This window comes from Kryptolebias marmoratus, linkage group LG17 (genome assembly GCF_001649575.2).
Source record: "Kryptolebias marmoratus isolate JLee-2015 linkage group LG17, ASM164957v2, whole genome shotgun sequence".
In the NCBI taxonomy this organism is placed as follows: domain Eukaryota; kingdom Metazoa; phylum Chordata; class Actinopteri; order Cyprinodontiformes; family Rivulidae; genus Kryptolebias; species Kryptolebias marmoratus.
The window spans coordinates 19,510,219-19,535,352 of record NC_051446.1 but is presented as its reverse complement, the minus strand read 5'-3'; the positions used below and the strand labels follow the sequence as shown (position 1 = coordinate 19,535,352).

Below are 25,134 nucleotides of genomic sequence, written 5' to 3'. Positions count from 1 at the left end.
TTATTTTCTCCTTGGTTCTACCTTAAATTGTGTTGCATTCACTGAACCTTAAAAGTAAACTTATTTGTATTCTTCACATTGACTGTAGATGTACATCCAGTGATTACTTTCTGCAAGTCAAGTAGTTCATGAGATATTTTGCTAACAGACAGACATGGTTGACACCATCAATTAATGCCTGACGCGTGTCATTGGAATGACGCTCGGCTACTACCAGAACAAATTTAGAGTTAAAGCCATTTTTGTGTTTGATAAGGTTACTTAGCTGCGGCAGCCATCTTGAAAGTAGTTAACCCCAAATCTGAATGAGTTATAGATGTACATCCAATGATTACTTTCTGAGAGTTTCATTAAAATCCATCCACTGGGTCATGACCAATGCAGGCAAACAGACACAGACATAATCGCCATTTTGCCTTTGAAAGCGTGCAATTAAAACACTGTACTGTAGTCCTGCTGTCACTTTAATCAAGGCTTAAAGAAATCATGCCATCTTTTGAAAAAAATAAAATGTTTTCGATAAAAGTTTTACTTCATGTTAAAAATGATGACATGTGATGTACAAAAACTAACACTGAACGCTTTGTGTTAACGCAAATTATGGATTAGTTTAGTACATTACATTTGCTGATATCAATAATTCAAACATACATAATTTCTGCTAAAACAGTTGTTCCACTGAAACTGTGCTGTAAACCTTTCACTGGACTCTTAGCCACAAACATACAGCTCCACATGAACCAACACCCACACACTCGCGCAGGATTGAGAATATGAGGCCATCAGAGCTCCAGACATTACATTGACTGGTGGAGGTCTTCACTGCTTAAGTGGCGGTGCCTGCTGAGGTTTTCCTCGCCGGCAGCAGGTCTATAAGAGTGGTAAGTGGCAGTGATGAGACACCGTCCCCTGTGCCTCCTTCAGCTGCCATTCCCTTTAAATTGAAACAGAGTCCTGCAAATAAATGCGACATTCTGAGCGGGGAGAGAACGCCTGAAAGTTGCATTTCATATAAGCACCCGTTGGGGAATTGGCCCCTAGAACAGTCTGCTTTATTCTCGCTCTGCTTTTTTGTTATTTATATGATGAAGGAACAGGGCTACATCAGGGTCATTCAGTGTTCATTTATCTTTTTATGTTGTTCTGTTAGGCAGGTTTCTAGCGGGCAACCAATAGCTGTGAACCTGAGGTATGACTCCCCTCCTACGGCTCTAAATATTATAATCTGATGCTTTCACCTCTTGATATCAATATGCATTAGTTTTACCCCCTGTTCATTAGCTTTAAATGGTATCTCTCTTTAAGATTAATTGAAGTCAGGATAAAAGAAGATGGCTCCCAGGAGTGGCCTGCTGTTTGTTATTCATGTTGGCCTGAAAAACGGCAACAGTAAATCCTCCAAGTTGTTGTTAAGCTAGCTGTATTACCATATGTGGGCCATTTCCATGGAGTGACAGACCCCCCACCTCCCCCCCTTGGATCAAATGGGGACTATTGATCCTGCAGCACTCCATTTCAAGTTAATTGTGCTTGAAATGAGGTGCACATGCTCAGGCATACCTGCATTGGGAAAGCTTTATTTATTTATATTTGCGCGGGAACACGTGTCAGATAAACAGCAAATATTCAATTCACGTCTTATTCAATTTTGCTCAAAAGCCGGTTGTGCTGAAGTGTGCTTTGACAGAGGTTGAACCAGATTGAATCAGACTTTGATTCACAATAAAACCGCTGCTACTTGAGGCTGTCGGGGTGCTGGGGACATGCTTAGACAATACAATGCAGAGGACTGACTGGAATTATACCAGAAAAACCAATGATTTAACCTCATCATTGGAAAAAAAAATCCTCATTAGAAACTGACAATATTCTCTCTTCTTTCTGCTCAAGGCCTCCCATCTTGAGAGTTTTTTTCCCCCACAACTAAACCTGGCTGAAATATTTCAGTAGGGGTCAGGTGAAATCTGACCTCCCCCTGACCCCTATTCCCTCTGACACTAACAGCGCAGGAGCTAAGCTAACCAGGCATGAAAAGCCCAGCAGAACTAAAGGGACTAGAAGCACTGGAGTTCCTCAGCAGACATCCCGCTCAGCCTTCAGCATGATCATGTGCCAGATTATGACTTTCAATACACACAGCAGCCTCCAAATCACTTCACTCCCCGCAGCATGGTGGACTAAAAGTAGGACTTTAAAGTGGAAAATAAAAAAAAACAGACGTGAGGGTAAATGTTTCAAATATAATCCAATTCGTCACGAATCAAATCTCATCCTGAACAACTTCTCATGGTATGTTACATAACTTCAATAAAAACTGATTAATAAAAAAGTCAGTAAAAGATTACACTGGGGCAAAAGAAGAACTTACAGTAACATTGATATATATATGCTGGTTAATGCAAAATGTTTATTTACAGCATGATAGGATATTTCCAATCTTTTGAAGTGAGGTTCTGTGGAAAGGTTAATTCAGTCCAGTTCATTTATATGGCGCCAATTCACAATAAAAGTCATCTCAGTGCACTATCCAAAACAAAAAGAAAGTTCAAATTATAAATCTTATTCAGATCCAGATTCAAAATCATTATAGCCAATCCATTCTTAATTTAATACCATACTTTCACATATAGTTTGTTATAAAATACCAATTAGTTAAAGTGATCTATCTAAGGAAGCCAGCAGATTGATCAAGTCTTCACTTTGTTGCAATTATCCCTCTTGAGCAAGTGTGTTAACAACAGCGGAAAGGTAACTCCAGCAGAACCAGGCTCAGGACAAGCAGCCATCTGCCTCAGCAGGCTGGGGGTTGAGAGGTCAGAAAGAGACGCAGATAAAAACACAGAAGGATTGGTGGAGGTGTAGTTTTTAGGAAAAGAAAAACAAAGAAAACCACAGGTTAATGAAGGCAATAATTGCATGTTTAAACATGAAGCATAAAGACAGGAGCAGAGTGAGGAAATTTGATTTTGTCAGCAGTCTCAGCTTATAGCAGCATAACTAAAGGATAGCCCAAGAAACCCAAGCCAACCATAACTATAGGATTTACCAAAAAGGGAACGTCTTAAGCCTAGTCTTAATAGTAGACAAGGTGTCAGCCTCACGGACAGAATGTGGTTCTATATGAAAGAGTCTGATAACTGAAAGCTCTGCCTCTCATTCTACTTTTAGAAACTCTAGGAACCACAAACAAACCTGCAGTTAAGACACCTCTGTTGTATATAACTCTTAATTACTTCAATTTGGAGATATGAAGTGAAATTTTGACTAAACTGACGAGCGAATGGCTACTCTGAGTGGGACTAAGACCAAAGTGGATTGCTGCCATATTAAAAGAACTACAATCTCAAAAAGTTCAAAGCAGGTTATGCAAATGCAGTTTCATAACCTGTCATACTGCTGTCAGTGTCATATTATACCATTTTCCATGTAGAAATATTATGGTATTGCTGCTGAATGTACCCCAGGTTGGACTGGAAGTGCAGCTGCTATTTGTGCTTACAAATAACCATTAAATTTCAGACCTGGACGAGCTAGTAGCTCAACCCTTTGGTCAGACTTGGTTGTATTTTTTTAGCTGAGGTCTTTCACAGAGCTCTCTCGGAGGGAAGGAAATCTTAAGACATCTCATGATTCAATTCAATGACAACTCTGAGGGTTGCAATGTAAAGCAGTTATTATGTATAAAACATTTATGCATTTTGGTTACCTTGACATTTAAAAGACTGCAGCTTATTTTACACAAGTAAACAGTGATTTATGTTTATGCCTAATAAAGAGTGCACAATAACCCTGTTAATCACAGGCTGCTGACCAGCAATTAGCATTGAACACGCCAAAAATAAAAAGATTGTTTTTTAAATCTATCGTGATTAGCATTGTGTTTATTACTGGAAATCAATACACATCAAATGTTTCAAAGCCATTAATAAAGGTAGTTATATTATAACTTCGGCTATTACTTACAGATATATATTTGTCAGGGTTCAGCAAAGAAAAGATGAAAAAGGTGTGAAAACACACATCTTTACTGCAACATGTTTCAACTACAGCTGCTGTGGTAACAAACAGCACCGTTACTCTGCTGACTCTCCTAAAGTTGGCAGCGCAGAGGAACGTTAACAAAACCAATTTTTGACATTGAAAATCAAATCAGTCTTTCATGTCCGCAGTGCGACACATCTAAAAATACATTTTATTCTCCCCACCCCACTATCTACTACAGGTAAGATGATAATAGTTTATAACCTCTCCACACAACACCACTTTAAAAGATTTGAACTACTTTATGTAGCTTTGAGTGTAATTCCTTACTTTCCACAGCATTGGCAGCTCTGGTGTCAATAACTACCATCAGCTCCAGGGACTCTGTGCAAAAAAAAACAGCTCAGCATCATTTATAGAGGAAACCCCTCCCTCAGTTTGTTTATAAGGCCATTCTTTTATAATAGTATATATAAATAAGTAAAACAGTGTAATTGATAACATTAAACAGGCAGGCATATTGAGGCAGGATTTAATTTGCATGCCAGATTAGCTCGCTATTGGTTGGGGCAGTGCCGTAGGGCAGCCTTTTCATTAATAGGATCTAGTCTCTTTTAATCCATTAAGTCAATTGAACTCATACATAATCTGATTTCCGAGGCACTGTGTAAATGTTGGAGTGGAGGCTACGCCTATCTTAGAGCAGGTCTTGGTATCTCCTTTGAGTGCAGTTGTGTGTTAGTATTTGTAGTGAAGGGGCACAAAGAAGACATCAATGTATGCAGAAGAAAATGACAATTTATGGTATGTGTTTTTTTTTGGCCCTATATTTCTGAAATGATTACATTTCAAGAAATGGTTCCTGAGTAACTGCTGCCATCGACAGCTAAATCTCTCTATTTTTGTAGCTGAAAATAAGGATGGATTTTGCACTGATGCTGTTCAGGTACTATATAAAACAGGGTGACTTTGTGTCTTCTTATCCACATTTGCGACCTAAAAGGGACCATTTGTGATGCTGACGTTCTGTGTTTTTCCAATAAAAAGACACTTTGGTCTTTTGTAACGAACCTGCTGTGAAGTAAAATACAATATACTCTCCATTTTTACTTAATTTAAGGTAAATAAGGCTGTAAATATAAAAAACAAAAGTGTATTTTCACAAAAACAAAGTTTCACCATAAATGAAAGACAGCTCTTGCATTGAGAATGGTAGTTATCGCCTGCTGCAGCCAAAAGGGCAATAATGTCCTTGACTAGGTCTGTGTGTGTGAGTGTTAGTTTGTCTGTCATGTTAGCAAAATATGTCATGAACCACTTGATGGATTTTAATAAAACTCTCACAAACTAATCACTGAATGCTCGTCTACAAGTGAACAACTGTTGGAGTCACTGTAGTTTATGATGGCTGCTACAGCTGATCTGCATTAGCTAGAACAAAAGTGGCTCTAACTCAGTAGATTTTACAGACATTAAGGTAAACTTTAGTGTGATAGTAGCTGAGAGTCATCCTCGACACGGACTCTGAGAGCTAACACATCTCACAAGATCTCGTATGAGATTGGGCTTTCTAAGTTTTGACGAAAACAGCTTTAACTCTGTCCCTTCTCATCATAAGATGATCTTAGTTAAAACTCTGACATGGAAGGCAGAGGGTGATATGCATTCCTTCAAGGATTGCTATGGTTTTTAATTTTATTAAGTTCTTTTAAAAAATATATTTTCATGACATTTTTTGTCAAATAGTGGTTAAAATTTGAGGCTAAAATTCTAATTTAGCTTTTTTTTTTTAGTTAGTTACAGCAAATGTATGGCAACTGGTTCCTGTGAAGAAGTCAAATAGCTCTTGTTTTAAAGTCTACATCCAGACATAATTTAAGGCAGTGAGACACACTTACAAACCCATAGATGATGCAAGGAGAGGGCAAGATGGCCTAAATCCTTGTTTGTGAGGCTGGCTGGTCAGATTTGAAGAGGGAAACACTGCTGGAGGCACTCACAAGACAACGGGACGACATAGTCCAGGTCATGCCTGAATGACCCAACTAGCCCCAGATTTACACACTGTACACACCCCAGCATCTGGGCCAACAGGGAGCCACACACACACACACACACGCACACACACAGATACACACACATGCACTCTGTAGATGTGAAGAGAGGACAGGGACTCACCACTGGGAAATCTATACAGTTTATAATTGGGGAAGGCTACAGAAGGAAGAAGAGAACCATAACAAATCTACACAAGGGTGCATACGGCTAAATAGACCTGAATGTTTTAAAGGAGATACAAAAAATAGGTTTATGTGATTTTAGGGCAAGTCTGGTGCGTTTAGTTTTTTATTAGATAAACTAAATCAAGCCAAAAAATATTCATGTGCTAAACAGCCGACATTTTAAATTTGAACAATTTGAGTTCTCTTTATTTTTTTCCTTAAGTTTAATTCTCATATTTTGTGAGATATCACTAAAAGAGCAGGTAAGTGCCCCTCACCTGAAGAATCAAAGACATCGTTTGTAAGCGTTCAACAGTACCCCGTGATTTTTGTGTCAGAGGATTTGTCACTGCTGCTGCGAGGTGCTCCTGCGAAAACCCACACAGACACACAATGGGGGAAAATTAAATCCCTGGAGGAGGATTTAGGCACTTGTATAACTCCCCAATTATAAAGTTTTTTTTCTTCTTCTTCAAGAAGCCTCAGTGGCCTCCCTTCTGTTTATATGACTCACAAATATCTAATACTGAACTGTGTATAATGCCAGTATGCCCACATGACTGCAGAGAAGGCTCTTTTGCTTTCTGCCCGACTGAGTCAGGCATAATGGGAGGCTTGAAAAGCTGCGAGCTTAAACCAGCACACTCTTGACAAAGCCTCGGTGGCTTGCTGGGAGGCTGTGAATTCTAGGAAGTTGCCCAAAAAAACTAATTTTCAACAGCACTCAGCATGATCTTAAATCAATCTAATAGAACCACGCCCATAGGCCACTGGACATTAAATACTAGACTCCCATGTGAGCAATTTGCTGACAATGATTGTTAAGATTTGTGTAAAAAAAAAAAGGCAACGATGCAAACAACTGTTATTAAAATCACAGTTGTCAGTCTAGGATAAAATAAAATAAAAACCCAGCATCTGTTAGGAACTTAGATCATCTTATGATGAAAAGGGATGAAGTCATAGCCATGTAGGTCAAACTTTGTAGGCGACTTAATGCACAATCTCATGAATTAATGCTGATCACCGATTGTGATTCTAGTTAACAATAAAGCTTAGGTTGCTGTACCAAGGAGTGAGTTTTCTGTCCAGTGATTTTAAAGGTGACGAAAAATAAAGCCTCACAAAGACTGTATTCAGATTGTATACTTATTGTATGAATAGATTTAATTCTGGGACTCCAACAGACCCACACGGTTGTCAGAAATAAGAGCTGTTGTCATAAAAATAAGATCTGATGATGTCCCCAGGTCATTCTGTCCCTTCACTGATGGAGCTGTCTGCTTGTTGTCTGCTTTAAACTTCTCCTCCGACCATGGCTGCTGACGTTGTTTTTGATAAACAGGTGTTCTCAACGTGCACAAATATTTGTTTCTTCAGGCCTTCTCACCATCTGGGACATTCTCACCATGAGGTTCGCTGGATAATAAATACACAAAATATTCACACAACACCACTCACTCCTTCTGAACAGCCTTAGAATATTTTTCATTTGGAAGCTGAAGGGTTCGATTCCTAGTCGTGCAATGTGTTGCAGGGTTCTTTGGCAAGGCACTGAACTCATCTGTTGGCTTACATGTTTGAAACTGGCAGAAATAAGTGCTGTATATATAGAAATAGTATAAATATGTAGAACAGAAGCATTGTATATTATGTTTGCAGACTGTTTGCTTCTCACCTGTTATTGTCAGTCTAAAACTCAGACATGAAAGGCAGCAGGCTATATGAATTGAATTTATCATGTTTGTAATTCAGTGTTTTACAATACATGGGTCAACAACATGTTAATCTTGATATTTATGGAAAGTTACTAGAAATACACTTACTTCAATTACAAGTAATAAAAATAATAAATGTGTGTCATTTTCCTTGTCTTGTTCTATTACAGGACATGCTCTACAATGAACTAGCCCCAGTCCCTTCTGAACCCCGTCCTCTTCCTGCTGGCCTCAAACTTCTCCTTGCCTTCTTCTTATATTTCAGCCCACCTTGATATTTACCTGTCTCTGGGTGGTCCAGCTGAAACAAATCCCCTTCCCCCAAATAGGGGAATATTGAGGAATAGAGTCCCTGTTTTTCCAGTTTCAGAGCACAGCTAATGCCGACTGCTTGTTTAGCAGTTTATGCTCCTCATATATAAGAGGTAGAAGTGGACTGAGGGTGGGGTACATGGGCAGAGAAGTCCCCTGTCCAAGCCGCAGGACCACCTAACCTGTGGCTTCCAATTCTGACCTCATAATGTGTGTGTGGGAGGAACGGTGGGGTATTACCTTTTCGCCAACAGTGCTTCCCCATATTCCCTGACCCCACAAAGACATTACAGTGGGCAAACATAAAGCAGGGCTTCATGGAGCCTGAGCTTATCTGCACTCTGAAAGTATGTGAGACATGCCTGGGAACAAAAGACCGTCTCTCAGCCCGGGGAACAGGCTAAAGGGATCTCTTTCAGCGGCCACAGATTGCCCTGTGTTTTCTTAATTGACAGACCCCGGCCACATTTGATAGAAATGACATGCAGCTGGCAGACTGCCAGGTAGACCACCTTTCAGCAGGAAAATTGTCCACGATCCACTTCATAAAGGAGTTCGATGGAGGTCTGCATCACACGCTGAGCTGTGGTAGGTTCACCTTACGGAGGGTTACACCAGCGTGGGAAAAAGTTGTCGGTTTCTGAGAGTGGTGTCAACTCTGCGAAGATTCCATAATCACTACAACTGGGCATGACCCCATGTGTAAACTGCACAAGAACTGTCAAAATGTCAATCAGAAAGCTGTTTGTCAACAAAAACAAATACTTTGGCATCAAAAATTACCATCAGTTATTAGACATGGACATGTGCTACAAATAAATGTCTATTATCAATATTAATAAATGTATTTAAAAAAGCATTTTACACAATTATTTTATTGTATATTGGTTTAATTTGCATAATCACACATGTGTTTATGATATAACCAGACTTCATTTATTTACCTTGTACTTTTAAACACATTGAAACAAAAAGGACACTTTTATTTAAACAGTCCTACTAAAGTCTAAAAGTCTTTTAGTTTAGTCTAATATTACTCCTGTAATACAGTGAGGTGAGGTTAGATGAGGCTATAGAGTAGAATTTTTTTTTTCAATGTGAGGAAAGCATGTCCTCAGCTGGCCAAAATAGGAAGTGCACTTTTTTTTTTTTTTTTTTTTTTTTTTAGCAAAATCAAGTATTTTTACTACAGACATTTGGTGAGAATATAAAAACTTGTATACACACATGAACTGTAATTTACAGGGAATATGGAAATCCTTGCAATACATAATGATCCATTTCACATACAGTACTTTGTATGTGAAAGAAAATTGTTTATGCTTCCATTGACAGATAGAGTATTGTTTCCTATTTGCTCATTACATTCTTCATTAATTGAGAATTTTCTAGATGATTTAATCAATTATCAATGATTAAAAGCTTGCAGCTTTCATCCAACTTAAATCTCACAGGTCTTGAACACAAACATTCAATATTTTCGAGACTAGATTCCTATAATCATCTTTAAACTAACATGAGGATCACACTGATGTCAAATGTTCAGTCATTTCCTTTATGGTTGACTGTTGCTGACGTGATTTTTGTTTGACATTTGCTATTGTTTTGTGTAAATAGCTTGTATGGTTGAATATAATGTATTACTTATACTGATGCCTGATCTGTGGTGTAAAGAAAACACACCAAAAGATCACAAGTTGCTTCAACTTTCCACCAAGATTTTTAAATTCAATGAGACACGTTTTGTGCATTTTTGCTGACAAAGTGCTCTGAAATTATGTCTTCATGGGAAAAAAGAGTATTTGAGATCTAGGAGTTTAAAAAAGTCATTTAAAGCACACTTTGGAGAAAATATTTTAGTAGATTCTGTTTCGTGAATTTCCATTAACAGACAAAGGACTAAAAGTACTAAAAACTGCGACATAATCACATCAATATGTCAGTGATGATAAATAACATAAACTGCTAAAACACCTTTGTCAAAATGTCTCGTGCGTGTTTAGAAACGGGCCATCCCCAAGGCATGAACTCCACAGAAAATAAAAAGGGGCCATATGGCATCCACAGCTCAAACCCCCATGATCCACCCAGGCTGATTTCTCATCCGGTGTAGAGAAAAAGGATTTCAGGGTGCCAAACAGTGTTGGTCCCCTGAGGATGTTAGTGGGGCATGAAAGATAAGGAACTACCCATCCCAGACAGCCAGCTCCAGCAGATAAGAGCAGAGAGGGGCCCCCAGCTCCATCTGAACCTCCACTGATCTACTTCAGGCCGGTACAATACTCACTCACTGCATTGATGAGATTCTGGTTTTCACCAGATCACAGCAATTATAACTTAGTAATCAATTATTAATGGAAAATGCAAAAACTGACATGCATTCACACACAACTGATTTTCTGCACTTAAAATCATTTAACAACACTAAGGCTGCACGACTAATGGCAATAAGGTTGCATTAAATTGTTGTTGTTTTTCATACAAAGCAGTAATTCATTAAATATAGGAATTATTTCACTAAATGTTTAAACAGCTTATATTTTGACCTAATTTTGGAACATAAACTGTAGTGTATTTTGATCTCAATCAAGACAAGCTGTATCTTTTTTAACGTAATGACTAAAACACTGTTTACATTTGCTCTGCCCAACTTTAAGTACTTAAAAATTTAAATGTATACGTCATTGTTTCCTGTACCAGTGATATATAATTTGACACTGTGAAGGACATTGCAGAGATGGTATTTGTGTTGGAAGTGATTTATTGCCTGGTCTATGAGACACTGTTTTTGGTGTCAGCAGTCTGCGTCACTATCCCTTTACCAAATACTCACATATCAGTAAAAAGTCTCCAGTGTCAACTGTACAAGTATTAGTGTGCAACCCTTACTGTCAGCGAAAACTATATTTTAGAATAACTGACATTTATTTTTATTTTACAGCTGAAATAAGCACAAGTCAAAACTTAAAATACTGCCTCAATGCACTTTTTTTACATCAGGCCTAAGCATTTTTATATAATCAACATTTATAAACAGATATTTTGAGCTTTTATACATCATCTGCCACTTAAACCCACTTATAACTTTAAGCAATGTACACAATTTATGTCAAGGTGGCTCTTTCTGTCAAAATAATAAGAAAACATTGTCTATAATGCATTTTTATTACATACTGCATGATATATTTGAGTAAAATTGGTGCATAGAGTCAAAGAGTGATGCTGTTTACTAATGCTCGATGATGGGAACTGACCTCCTTGTTATTACCACCAAAGTACACAAAGACAGGAGGATTGCATCAAAGGTATAGTCTCAAGTTTCGTTTAAGTAAAGTTGTGCACATTCACATTTTTCTATATATGTGTGTCAATTTCAGTGAAATGAATACAAGCAACATTAGGTAATGTAATGTTGAAACTGTTGGATGGCTAACAATCCACTAGACTCTGTAGCAAACTCAGTTGAAGGAGAGTTCAGTGCTGTTTTCATTGAAAAGCTATTGATTAAAAAGAACCTTATTGAGATTTAAGGTAAGCATCAGGCCTTCACCAGAGGGGAAAACAATTCTTCACTCTCCACATACTGTTGTTTACACACACAGGTGATGATTCTCTCTGGCCAGCCTGTGGTCTGTCGTCTCTCCAAGTCACTAAATGGTACCGGCTTGGCTCGTTTGGTACCTCAGCCAAGGTAGTAAAAGTCTCAGGATCAGCCACTGCTGTACGATAAAGAATAAACAATTAAATAAAAGATGAGGTGAGCAGTGCCTTACATTGTAAAGGAAATACTTTGTGAATGATGAAAGAGCAGATATAACCACAAGATGATTGATTTTGATTTTGATTTCCTGGATGTGCAACACGCGTTTTCGTCACTAATGAGTCAAATATTGACATCAGTGTTGGGGTATACCATTTTATTAAACTAAACTAAAGCATTTCCACAAAATTTGTAGCCGCTGTTGCACGGTTACATGTATAAGTTTAAGTTGAAAATGTTATGTTTTAGGTGTCTAAAGTTAACCAGCTTTCTGTAAGGTAAATATCAAAATGTTTAATTAAATAACATGTATTCTTTTAGGAAATATGGATAGTTACATGCATATATTCAATACTTTTAGTCTTCCTTTGAACCAACTTAAAGCTAGTTAAACATATGTTACAGTTAACTATATACATGTACTATATTATGTACAAGTATACTATTAGCTACGTGGCTGCCATGAGCTACATAGGTTAAGTTGAGTGTAAAACTATATGAATTACTTACTTGGATCTTTCAGTTTATGTTCTAAAAAGTATTGACATTTAAGGGGGAAAAAGGCTTTAAACAGTGCTTAATATTATGTGTTATATGAAATGATAGATTTCTACAGAAACAGAATGTTTAAGTGCATAAAATTCATTTGATGTGGGAATTTTTAAAAGAATATTATGTAACAGTGATTCCCCGTTGATGAGGTCAGGACCTCGCTGTGGCTCATGAAACGCCAAGTGTGAGTTCTTAGGTATTTTCCAGAAATTAAATTAAATTTTAAAATGATGGCCAATGTCTTATTTTCCCTAATTGCTACAAAAAAAACGAAACAGTCAGAATAAATTGATTTAAAAAAAATACTACAGTAGTTGAGACTGTTTTTGTTGTCCTTAAGCTGTTATTTATTAGAGGTATAAGTAATATTTGTACATAAATCAGCATAAGGATCACAAGCTATCTCTGTTCTTTTGTTTCAGAATATTTCCGTCATTCCGCCAATATTTCCAGCACCCCATTTTGACCCTTGTTTGAACTGTCTGAAAGCAGAAACACCTATTCTCTTGTAATCTTATTCATTCTGATTCATATTCTGTGACTTTAAAGTCCTCAGAAATTCCCCCACATCTGAGAGTCCTACACTCTTATCATGCCGGCACGATGCTCGTCTCGTACCAAGGCTATTTCACAATCAAAAAAATTCGGCACGACACGAAACTCCATTTCACACCTTTCATTTTTCTCTCACAAGCCTGATAATGGCTGTGTCTGGAATTTTTTAGCCAAAAGATGGGTCACACAGCTCCCCTCTGCTGCTCAATAGATGCTGCTTGGTTAATGAAGTAACAACAAATTGGGCTGCAGACTAATTTGGAATGGCGTTCCTTGGCCCCTCTTGGCCCTTAGAGATGTGTTTCATTTTCTCTTATCAGTGATTCAGTCATGTGGATTTACGCATGGACGCCTCTGTCTCCCCTGATCGCTGTGCTAATGGAAACTTCGTTAATGTCATTAATCTATGGGCCGAGACTTGTACCAAACACATATTTTGCTGTTTGTGCTTCATTTGTTAGATAACGCTAAGAGCCTCCTTTGTGTCAGACTTTATTGAGAATGGACTACGATTCAAAAAAACAGTTCTATCATGAAACAATACGGTGATATTTTGATATTTTAAAATGATTTTCAAAGGGGTTTACCTTGATTAATCAATCAGGCTATTAATTATCAGTATATTCTAAAGAAATCCGGATAAGGTAGAAGTTCTATTGTTGGAAACATAATCCAAGATTCAAACCACTAAGCAGTGAACTCTCGCGTCCTCTTAAATCTAATCTTTGTCTCCCTCCAAAGTAAAAGGTGAGACAGCCTTAGCATCTCTCAGCAACCACTAAGCATAACAAGATGTGATCTGTGATTATGCCAGAACACTGAACTCTGATCTTTGCTGCCTGGAGGACACAAGTTCAACACGCTTACTCACATTTCAGCAGCCCAGCTTAGTCAGAGGGCAAAACGCTCCTGCCAGGATGGATCCTCATCATTGCCTATTGTGTACATATTCTCTATTAAGTAAGTCGGTGTGTTTATATTGTCGCCAAATTGAGCGTCGCTGCAAAACTTGGACCGTGGGTGCTGCTCCGAGTTGGGGAGGTGACAGGAAGCTTGAGGTCATTCAAGAGAGGTTTGGTAGATTTGCAGGGTGAAGGTCACCTCTTAGACAGCAGGACTAAAGTGGAAGAATGTATCTGCGTTTAAGTAATACATGCAAAAGGCCTCATTCGAAAAAATCTGATTCGTGGAAAGAATACCTGATTGCTCTGGGGTGCACAGTGCTCAAGGTGGGGTGTGTAAGAATCAGACCCCACAACTCCCGTGTCTCAGATCAATTCAAATGTATATCTGTGTTACGTGTTTTTTATTTGTGCACTTTTTTAAGAAAAAGAAAGGGGAAGTGTGAGTTTTTAAATAACACCCAAACCACTGCCATACTGCTGTCAAAACAAACTTCATGGATTTGTGATCTTTGGTAAACTGAACAAATTTATAGATAAATTCCTTTTATCTTAAAATAAAGTCTTCAAGAATACAAAATCATAAAGCTTAAAGTACACAAAATGACTAAAGCTCATTCTAATATATGCTATTTTAAATTAAGTATCTTGCTATTTATTGATAAGATGAACTGCTTTCAGTTCAGTTTGCTTATGTAACGTGGTTAAACGGCCTAATTAATTGATAAAAATACAAAAAAATATATATCTTTTTGTCTCACTCTTTGCCCAGCAACCGTTTTTTTTCAGTTTCTTGAGAGCTTTGTAGGTGTTTTGCTAGGAATCCACTAGTTTAAAGCATAAAAAACTGCACATAAACAACAAATACTGCATATCCCTTCTTTTGCCACTGATCTTGGTGGAAGAATATTAACAAACAGCTATTTTCTTAATACAGGTAGTGAATTTTTTTTTATCATCATGGTTGTGACACTATTATTTTAAAAATAATCACAAAAATGTTACAATGAAGACATAAACTACTGTATATAAGTTTTAATTGTTTTTATGTTCCTGTCCCGTGTGTTTTGAAGCACAGTAATTAAGGACTAAAAAGGAAACTTTCAAAACATGCTAAAACTTTATCCTGAATATGTCTTCCTTAGATGCTGAAAATACAGCTATCTGACTTTATGTGTGGTATAATAATATTTTTAAATATTTATTAAGCCCTCATTTCCTTAATACTCACACGGACCCTATAGTTCATCAGCGCCTTCCACAAGTACATCACCACTGTAAAAATCTGTTTAAATTGAGCTGCACAGATTTTAAACATACATGTTTAATCATGCCGATTTTAAAATCCAACGTTATTTCTTGCTTGGCTGATCGACGCTCACAAAGGCACTGTAATGTTGTCATTAGTTATGCTTCTCTGGTGACCAAAAGATGGATCCTTAAGTCCCGGGATCCAATAAGTTTGTATATGAATGGTTGGAGGAGATAAACTACATCAAATAAATGAAATAACTGATGGAAGACGAATGGAAAGGCCTCTTAATTAAAAATATGAAAATGAACAAAATCTCTAACATGTTTTTTTGGGCCCATGTGAACGGCTGCAGTCGTTCTTTCTTCATCTTAAAAAATCAAAATAAACTTCACTTGGGCTGAGAAATGTTCTCAACCAATTACTGATTGTTTTTCTTGAGCAGGATCTGGTTATAACTCAACTGATTATTGTTGCTTGAATTTTTGCTTTGTTCCTTTATTAGTATAATTTTTAATTTAACTGTATTTTGTGACTTTTTTTGCACGTAACAAAATCTTCATTTGTTTACGCCAGATATCTCCTTCCTTAGATTAGGACAAAAACACCACATCTCTGTTGTTTAATGCAGTTACATAAACAAGACATATAATGACAAATTTGCATTTTTACATTTGCAAGTACTTCAAATAAGGGCCTGTCTGTTGCAAGCATCAAACTCTTTGCTGTTCTGTGCCAGAACAGAGACGTGTATCTTTTTAAATCGAACAGAGCAAACAACAATTTGCTTTATCCTCTGGAGGGTCCTGGTGGGCTGGAACCCTAACCCTAACCCTAACCCTAACCCTAACCTTTCCTGCCTGGCCCTGAGTGAGAGGCAGGGTAAACCACGGAGAGGTGACTAGTCCACCTCAAAGTAAACACTGAGAGACAAAATGACAGGGGGAAAAAATGCAATCAAAAGAAGATTGTGCAATTCAACAGACAGAATATTCACCCAGTGCAAAACTTTATTGTCACACATCATCAATAAAGAGTTGTTCTAACCTGTGCTTAAAGTTAAAGTTAAGATTAAAGTTAATTTATCTTTTTAGATTTAAATATACTAATAAGATTTGGGACTTTGATTACAACATGAGAGCCTGTTTTCATTTGTAAATATCTCATTCATGTAATTAAGCTTCAGTGAACTGTTGCTGGGAGAAGTTCCCTCCTTTTCTCCCGGACAGCAGCCCTTGAAGCCCTCACTGAGGGAAACGACCGATCCGGTCAAGTTTTTTATTTTTGGTCAGAACAGCAAACCTGTCTTCCAGCTGCAACAACCTGCTGACACTGAACCAGGCGGTGTTGTCTTCTAACTCTATTTACGCGGGGTCCAGCTGGAGTTTTTCCACTGAACACTTTTCTTCCTTTTACTCTGGAGTCAGACTCATTTTCCTTTGCTGACTCTTTAAACCCATCCTCAACGATATGATAGAGTCCGTTCCATCTTATCAGAGAGTGGAGTCAGACTCTTGCTAATTGTGTCCAAAGCTGTCCTGGTTTCAGTACAATTCCTCAACAGTTCCCGTGCGTGAGCAGCAACATTGTTGGATAATTTAGGTTTGAGTATAGCTGCAGGAATGTGTTTCAGTCGGGAGGTGCTGTGAGGATCCTTATGACTCTAAACACCCATACAAGGATCTCATAATACTAACAAATATATACATGAACACTGGCAGTGCATGTCAATATGAACACTGAAAAACACAGTATGCTTTTTATTTTGGGCAAACAATGGCTATAAAACTGCAATCATGACATAAATATACTAAGCTCACTTTTTGTAGGTTTTAAGCAGATGTAAACTTTTGCACACAGTTGCAGTTACAGTGCTGGTTTATCTACCAGACAGACAAAACTTAATGCTAAATATTATTGAATCTTAAACATATCCAGCACTAGTAAAATCGGTTTTCAATAATTAATTGAATTAATGAAGGAAATTAATTAAACTAAACCATGAAAAGGTGGTGCAGCCCCTATCGGTTTATCAGAAAAATGAAAGAAACTTTGACAAAATATTAATAGCTATCTTTTTTTTCTGTAGAGAGCAGATTTAAACATTTTCAGTTAAAATAAATACAAATTGGAGCATCAAAAAAAAAAAAAAGAAAACATATCTGCACATGTAAATCAGAGCTGCTGTAAAAATTTGCAACGATGATCTATGACAGCACGGAGTTGTTGCTTGAACCCAAATTAAAAAAAAGAACAGAAACATTATATGTTTTTCTGCACATACAGTATGTTAAATATGTCCCTACCTGAGATAAACCAGCTTCACCCTCGTCATGTGAACCACGTCACACATAAACGGAACTCGCGAGCTTCCGAGCAGCATCTGTAAGCTCCTCTGGCAGCGAGGACTTTGTGAGCACCTAAAGATTAAACTCAGATTTATTCATTGTTTTAATAAGTACAATATATTACACAGTGCCTGGAGCTAAAACTGCATCATGAATTGAGTGAACCAACTTCATTGTTGTGCCCTGGTATAAAATGATCAGTTGCTATTGATCAATAATTTAGACAAGTGCCAGATTATTGACAGGAAGACAAAATATGTTTGGCCGACTATGTTTGAGAAATCCCCCCCCATACACTCAATCACTGGAACAGAAATTGCTCCATGGAATATAATATTGCAGCAATGTTTCTTTTCCCTCCTGCAGATCAATGCTAATTGAGGTCCTGGATGATGAATGTAGTCTGAAATATTTTTTAACCCGCGGAGTGCTGCTCTGCAACAAGAACAGGAGCCTGGTGGGCTGCTACTGCATGATTTTCAGGATGTGTTTTGGCTGAAACTGAGTTGAAACTTTCTGTCTTGTGCTTTTTTTTTAATGCATAGAGGTAACAACGTAAAATCTACTTCACCCTCGGATTCAAGCACCATAGCATGGAATAAAATAAACAATATACCTTATGAGTAACATCATGAAGCCTCCTCTGAGGAGGAGCAGTAAAATATGACGATCAAAACATCCAACAGAAGGATGCTGCTTGATCCCCGAAGTCCTCCAAACAGAGCAGAATTCAGCTCGTGGCCGGCACGCAGCAGATGGGGTAAATCATGCCATCATGTGGAAAATAGACCTGTTGTGTTGTCACAGAGACAGGATACAGTAAAGTCTGCCAAGTGGACCACCAGAGGAAACTGCAGGAAGCTGTGGCAACCAGGAGGGAGCTCGTGTGTTGCGTCCGTTGTGTCAGAAGAGATAACGAGATCCTGAAGTTTTGTTGTCACAATCTGTTAAGTGAATTATTTCACTTTTTACTCAGCATCACTGAAAAGTAAAGCATTTTATTTACTATTACTGTTGTCTCCATGCAATAAAACTATAAAGTTACTGTCATCAACTGTTTAAAAAAAAAAAAAACTAATGCAAGTTTCCATAAACAGAACAAAAGTGATCATTTTTGACTCACTGCTGCCACCATGTGTCAGTTTAAGGTATAAACCACAGAGATTCCCAATCTAACAGCAAACTGACGCCCATTTAGACTTATTCATATAAATAGGAGGAATTGTGTTTAATAATAACTAGGAAGCAGAAAGAATATTTATATCATTGTCAAAAATTATAATTATTTTTACCTCTGTCATAAAAAAAATGGCATAGCTTTTTTTTTTTTTTTCTTGAAGTATTTTTTATTCTTGTAGTACTTTATCTATTAAATCTTGACAAAAACAGCCTGGGTGGAATAATATTTAAAAAATGCAATAAATTATGTTTCACAAATAGATAAATCATAATGTATTCACTGCTGAAACTGGGGTGTTTCATTGTTTAAAGAGAAAAAAGAAAATCTCATTTTGAACTGGATGCAAGCAACACATTTCAAAATAAATACCAAAAACATGCTTTGCTGCTTTTAACAGCTTTGTAAAAACACTTGAGAACATAAAGGAATAAATCTATTTTTTAAAAAGAAAAATGTTTTCATCATTTATATTTTTGTTGTACTGAATTGAAGATGATATTATTACTATAACTTTACTATAACAACCTCAAAAGAAAAATCAGTAACACTTTACAATTGGGATGCTTTCATAAAGGATTTATTAATGCTTCATAGATCTTATTTATGAGTTTGTAAACCTTTTCTAAAGCATTAATAAGCACTTAAAAGTCAGGTATAAACACTGGAGCAGACTTAGCATTTGCATTATAACTGCTTATTAATGGTTTGTTGGTGATAACTACACACACACAAATGATCTTGTGTCTTTGTTAGACGTCCTGTCACCTCCCTTTTACTTAACAAAGAAAATTCAGTGGTTTTAATAAAATAAGTCAATTTAGCACAAGGCTCCCTTTCTAAAAAGGCCTATTTTAATTTATCCACTTCTCCTCAGCTCTTCTTAACCCATCTCTGTTCATAAGAAGGCAGCATTTCTGGATTTTCTTTATATGAAACTCTTAATCGTGAGAATTAACTTTTGTTTATATAGAGCAAAGCGATGTACCATGCAGTGATATCGACTGCAGAATTAGGTGGTGTTTTGTTTGTTTGTTTGTGGTTTCTTCCTTTACAGATTCAATTATGCAGCATAAAACTGACGAGTCGTATTAAGTGGTGTTTTTACATTTAATATTTCTTATATACTTCATGTACTGTGTGACATAGCAACAGCATTTCAACAAGTTCTTATAAAATCTATTTAGTGACTTCGTGGGAAACAGTCTTCAATTCGAACAATTACTAAGGCTAGACATTTACAGATAATGTGGTTTAAAGGGTCACTTCATTCACACCACAAAAATGATATCTTCATTAAGTCATCTCTGGGAATATCTAATCTGGAAGAAAGCGTCAGGTTTTATTAGGAAAATTAAGAAGAGCTGATAAAAGTGAGGTTTGGACTTTTTCTGGAAAACAGCGTTTACCTTCAATACTCGTTAAAAGCAGCACAAATTAAAATAGTGGAAATAAAACCTTAAACAAAACGGATATGTTCAAAGACAGAAGTGGTGGATCTGAACACGTCTCTGTGTGATTTTGGATGAACTGACCCTTTAAAGACAGTAAAAGCATGCAAAATGAAACGTTTAATGAAACGCAAACATTTTTCAATGTTTCTAAATGAAACAAAACGATAACTGCTTTGCATTTTTTTCTAACAAGCAACAAAATAAACACTAAACTTTGATTAGAAATGCTTTTTCTAAAAAAGCCACATTGTTACAACACCAAGTGACTGAGGGAAAAGTGCAGTTTGGACAAGAGGCAGCAAAGCTGAAAAGTCTTCATGGCTTCAGTCTTTGATTTACAAAAGAAAACTTATTTTTATGACATCTTAAATTTCCATTATTGGTCACATTCCAGTGATTTTTTTTTCAGTTGATTTTAATATCCACATTTTTAGTCACACACTTGTGAAAACATCACATTCACATTGTCCTGAAGCATTTTTATATACAACATGTGTCCATGTGACGCAGCGTTGATTGACAGCTGTTAGTCGCCTGCAACAAAGTAAAGCACATGCTGAAAACAACTGATGGACTGTCAACAAGCTCATCCAAGATGCCCAGTGGTGAACGGATTCGGCTTGAGTTGTGGCTGTCTTTTTGTAACAAATTTGTTTATGAATGTCAGAAAGTCGTGCGGCACAAAACAAGCGCTGCTGTTCTTCCTTACCTGTGCGCACATGGCGGGCAGATATATTCCCCCCCTCTGCCTAAATCTGCAGGTTGATAAAAGGAGCAAACCCCAGTACGTCTTGAAGAAGCACCAGAGCCCTCTGCAAAGGTGGCTCGACGTCAATCACTACGTTGCGCTTCCGCAGAGGATCGAGGCTCGACTCTGTCACATTGTGACAGTGATTCACCCTCAGGGACTGCAGCTTTGGGCAATACTCTGCAAGAGTCCTGTGAGCACAGCAAGCAGGAGAGCGTATGAATAGGTGAACGAGAGGTTTGGCAATAAGTCTGCGCTTGAAAAAACGAGTTAGAGCATACCTGATGGACTGGTTTCTGACCCGTAGACAACCTGTCAGGTCCAGCTGCTCCAGACCCCTGCAGTTCTTGGCCACCTCTTCCACTGACTCGTCCGTAATGTTGGCGTTGACCGCCAGCGATAGAGACTTCAGCCCCAAACACTTTCTGGCCATGTAGCAGATGGCGTCGTCTTTCAGCTGGCGGCAGGCGGTGAGGTCGATGGACTGGAGCCCCCCGCAGTGGTCGGCCAGGCTGCGCAGGGACAGGCTGTCCACCCATTCGCAATGTGCCAGGCCAAGATGCTGCAGATGCATGCAGCTCAAGGACACAGCCACCAGGGAGTGGCGGGTAAGGCAGGCGCAGCCGCTCATGTCCACCCTCTGCAGATGCTGGTTCTGGCCGACAACAGGCAGCAGCTCCTTGTCTGTAACCCAGTCGGAACAATTCTGAAGCGACAAGTTCTGGAGAACCTTATTGTCCTTTAACATGCTGCAAAATGCTTCTTTGGGGATGCACGGTCCTATCTGTAAACATTACAAAAACAAAAGAAAGCAAAGATCTCAAGAACTGTGCATTTTATTAGTTATTAAAACTCGTACCATTACCTACCAGCGAAAAATTAAAGGTCCTGCAGTTGGAGAGGTACACCTGGACGAGGCTGTGGAACTGCTTGCTCACTCTCTGTAGGCTGACAAGCTGCTGTAGTGGTAAACGGGACAAAATATGTGGAACCAGCACATCCTCCCAGGGAAGGTCCAAGAGATGACATCTGCAGGAGAGCAAACCCCATTACAGCTGAACTTTGACGCCACGCAGCGCTTTACGAAAACAACCGCATAGTTACAAATTAACACATAACAAAACATAATTAAAACAGCTCAAACTGGTGGTGTGAAACGTTATATTGGCCCTGTCGCTATAAGACAATTAAATAAGTGACTACAATGGGACAAGCTACATTTCAGTAGCTGTGTTATTCCTCGCGAGCTATCGCTGTTAGCCGATTAGCTAGTCTGCCGGGTTCACCGATTCAGCTGCTTTTTAGAAATAAAATTCATTTTAAAAGCCACTTACGTCTGCGCCTTAGCTTCGTCCTCCATCACGAGTCGGTTATGTTATACAACGTTTACCAGGACGTTTTGTTCTTTAAATAGATGCCAAAGCAGAATATTTTGCTTTAGCATCTTGGAAAGCGTTCGAGGCGTAACCTAAACCACAGGGCGCCTTCACGGACCGTCGAAATAATCTCCGCCAACGGTCGAATGTGAGTCAACACGTAAAGTTGTGAAGCTTTCTATTTTTATTTCCCCCTTCTGAGAATAGAAAGCGAAGGTGAGAGAACCTACACCAGCATAAAGCGAAGGTGGTAACTCTTTAAAACCGAGTAATGACTACAGCTTGCACCTCTATTTGGGTTTAACAACAATAAAGCTGATGTAGCCTGAAACTGCATTTTTGTTGTTGTTTACAAAAACATCAACTTCTGTCACCTGCTTTGTGAGTTCATTTGCAAAATATTGTTGCTTAGGTACAAAACATATGTATGTATAATTAAATTTACGGTTTTCTTTCATAAATTAACCACTATTATACACATTTACGATGAGCATTTGAACGCAGCAGTTGAAAATTGATTTGTTTTATCAACAATAAAATGACTTTTTAAAATTTATTTATCAAACACCTCCTTCATTCCTATAACTAAGGGTTTGCCCATGTTGGTTGGCTTTATGCTGATTAATTAAATTTCTTCGTTACAAAACTGTCCTTTTGGCTCTTTAATAGTTTTATAAAAACAAACACTGCAGTTTTGTGACCTGCAAAGATTATGTACTGTAGTCTGAATACAGGTGAATAACTTTAGAATCAAAATCTGATAATGCTCTTTTCTGTGTTTAAAGGAAATCGATGCAGACAGAAATTAATCAATTAGAAACAAACCCAATATTATCCAGTGGTTATTTGTTATAGAACAACATTTTGTGCAGAGCCCACCGTAGACCAAAATAAACAGTTTTTACCTTGTGACTATACAGCTGTTGTCACAAATAGCTTTGTTAGAACCATTGTTTCTGCTGATGTTGGACTTTTTTGACACAGTTACAGAGTAGAGGAGGGTACTAAAATAGGAACAATCTGCTCTAAACCCCCAATGATTAATTTGGCTTCTAGGTGACCCAATTCCAGACAGTTTGTTTTATTTTAAATGCTGCTCTTCCTCGTGTACATGTGTTGATTAGTTAGCCACCCTGCCAGCTCACCTCTGCTCAGATGAACAAAGAAGTCAGTCAGGCTGAACAATTGCTGACCCGTGAGTTATATTTCAGTGAATGAGACAAGTCAACGGGATAGTTGTGTGAATACGCACTCCCGTTGTCCGTGTACAAGCCGAAGGACGAGCATGGCGAACCAATCAATCTATGATTTCTCTGCAGAGACTTTGGATGGAGAGCAGGTTCCTCTGAGCATCTATGCCGGAAAAGTGCTACTCATTGTCAATGTTGCCACCTTCTGAGGGGCAACAATAGAGGAGGTGAGTCTTAACTGATTACATTTAGACTAAATTACTTAGTCTTACTGAAAGCATTTTGTTTTGTACCACACTTTCTCAGTACCACCGACTGAACGCACTGATGGAAATGTTTGGCAGCCTCAACTTCACTGTTTTAGGATTCCCCTGCAACCAGTTTGGTCTTCAGTCACCGGGTAGGGATGGGTCTCTAAACACTTTTTCCATACTGATATTGTATTTGAACAATGTGTGGATATAGAGAAATATGCATACATTGCATAAATAACAAATTTCACATGCAACTTTTCAGAGGTGAATGAGGAAATGCTCAATATTCTGAAGTATGTGAGACCTGGTGGTGGGTTTGTGCCAAAGTTTCCTGTGTTTTCCAAAGTTGAGGTGAATGGTTTAAATGAAGAACCTCTTTTCACCTACCTAAAGGTAAAGTGCATCATATGAAGAGCTTAAAAACGGTAAATGGTTAACAGATTTAGCATATTTCCTGTCAGCACTGCAGCACTGCCTCTTCTTATTCTTCACAGGAATCACTGCCATTTGTGAATCCTGTTATTGGAGACATCAAGAAGTTCTACTGGTCCCCGATTAACGTTAATGACATTAGATGGAACTTTGAGAAGTTTTTAATCAATGCAGATGGCATGCCCTTCAAAAGGTAAGGTTGTCAACAACAAACTTCAAGTATGTTAAACCCATCGTTTGATATTGTTTCACAGTGTCTTCCCTTTACTGCAGGTATGAACTTCACTCCCCTACTGACGAAGTTGAGAGGGACATAGCAGCACTTCTCTGACAGACGCGACTTGATCTTTCAGTGGTGGCAGTGTGACGACCTCTCAGTAAATGCTCGTGTGCACCTGAGCTGGATCTGATGAGAAGAGGAACGTGTGTCAGAGGTTCAGTGCATTCAGTCTGAGTGCAAGTTCCCTTCAGCCACTTGAGGAGTTTTCATGTTGCTGTACATTTCTTATGAAGTCAAAATACTAATAAAATACAAAGAAAAGATGGCAACAGTCATTGTTACAATTGCCTCTACTGTTTTGTGTTATTATTGTTTGATCCTACCATAATATCATTTGACACATACCACCTTGTAGGGTAAAAAGAACCAGGGGTGGAAATTAAAAATTTTGTCCACCAGCCACTATGGCTGGTGGACAAAATTTGTTACCAGCCACTCAAATATTTTACCTGCCACTATTTTTTGTTGTGACAAAAAGTAATTTCATATGATGATGATGATGAAGGTGGGTGGAAGCAGTTGTGGTGCCCTACAAGCTGAACAACACCTCTTTCTGGACACTGCATGGAAATAACTAGACTTTTCTTATTTTATTTTTTTTATTTTAAACCATTAAAAGAT

General features: G+C 38.0%; 2 protein-coding genes across 4 annotated transcripts; one reads left to right on the top strand and one right to left on the bottom strand.

Moving 5' to 3' along the window:
- Window positions 1-17,471: 17,471 nt before the first annotated feature.
- Window positions 17,472-22,503, bottom strand: fbxl15 (F-box and leucine-rich repeat protein 15). 3 transcript variants are annotated; one of them, XM_017434759.3, is made up of 5 exons: window positions 22,316-22,503; window positions 21,851-22,010; window positions 21,263-21,765; window positions 20,943-21,172; window positions 17,472-18,546 (listed from the first exon to the last, which is right to left on the bottom strand). In XM_017434759.3, exons 1-4 carry the CDS (start codon window positions 22,339-22,341, stop codon window positions 20,983-20,985), a joined length of 879 nt encoding a protein of 292 aa, XP_017290248.1. In that variant the 5' UTR covers window positions 22,342-22,503; the 3' UTR covers window positions 17,472-18,546; window positions 20,943-20,982. The 3 variants fall into 3 exon arrangements, with proteins under 3 accessions (XP_017290248.1, XP_017290240.1, XP_017290232.1); XM_017434751.3 differs by lacking the exon at window positions 17,472-18,546 and adding an exon at window positions 19,871-20,767 and having other exon boundaries at window positions 22,316-22,502; XM_017434743.3 differs by lacking the exon at window positions 17,472-18,546 and having other exon boundaries at window positions 19,871-21,172.
- A 1,093-nt stretch (window positions 22,504-23,596) lies between these two features.
- Window positions 23,597-24,788, top strand: gpx9 (glutathione peroxidase 9). Its single transcript, XM_017435849.3, has 5 exons — window positions 23,597-23,774; window positions 23,854-23,947; window positions 24,064-24,194; window positions 24,296-24,426; window positions 24,507-24,788. Exons 1-5 carry the CDS (start codon window positions 23,643-23,645, stop codon window positions 24,562-24,564), a joined length of 546 nt encoding a protein of 181 aa, XP_017291338.2. The 5' UTR covers window positions 23,597-23,642; the 3' UTR covers window positions 24,565-24,788.
- Window positions 24,789-25,134: the final 346 nt, after the last annotated feature.

Coding starts and splice junctions, on each gene's coding strand:
- fbxl15 (XM_017434759.3), bottom strand. CDS start 22,341: ATGGAGGACGAAGCTAAGGCGCAGAC. Junction 21,766..21,850: donor GGACCTTTAATTTTTCGCTG/GTAGGTAATGGT, acceptor TAATGTTTACAG/ATAGGACCGTGCATCCCCAA. Junction 21,173..21,262: donor GTCAGAAACCAGTCCATCAG/GTATGCTCTAAC, acceptor CTGTGCTCACAG/GACTCTTGCAGAGTATTGCC.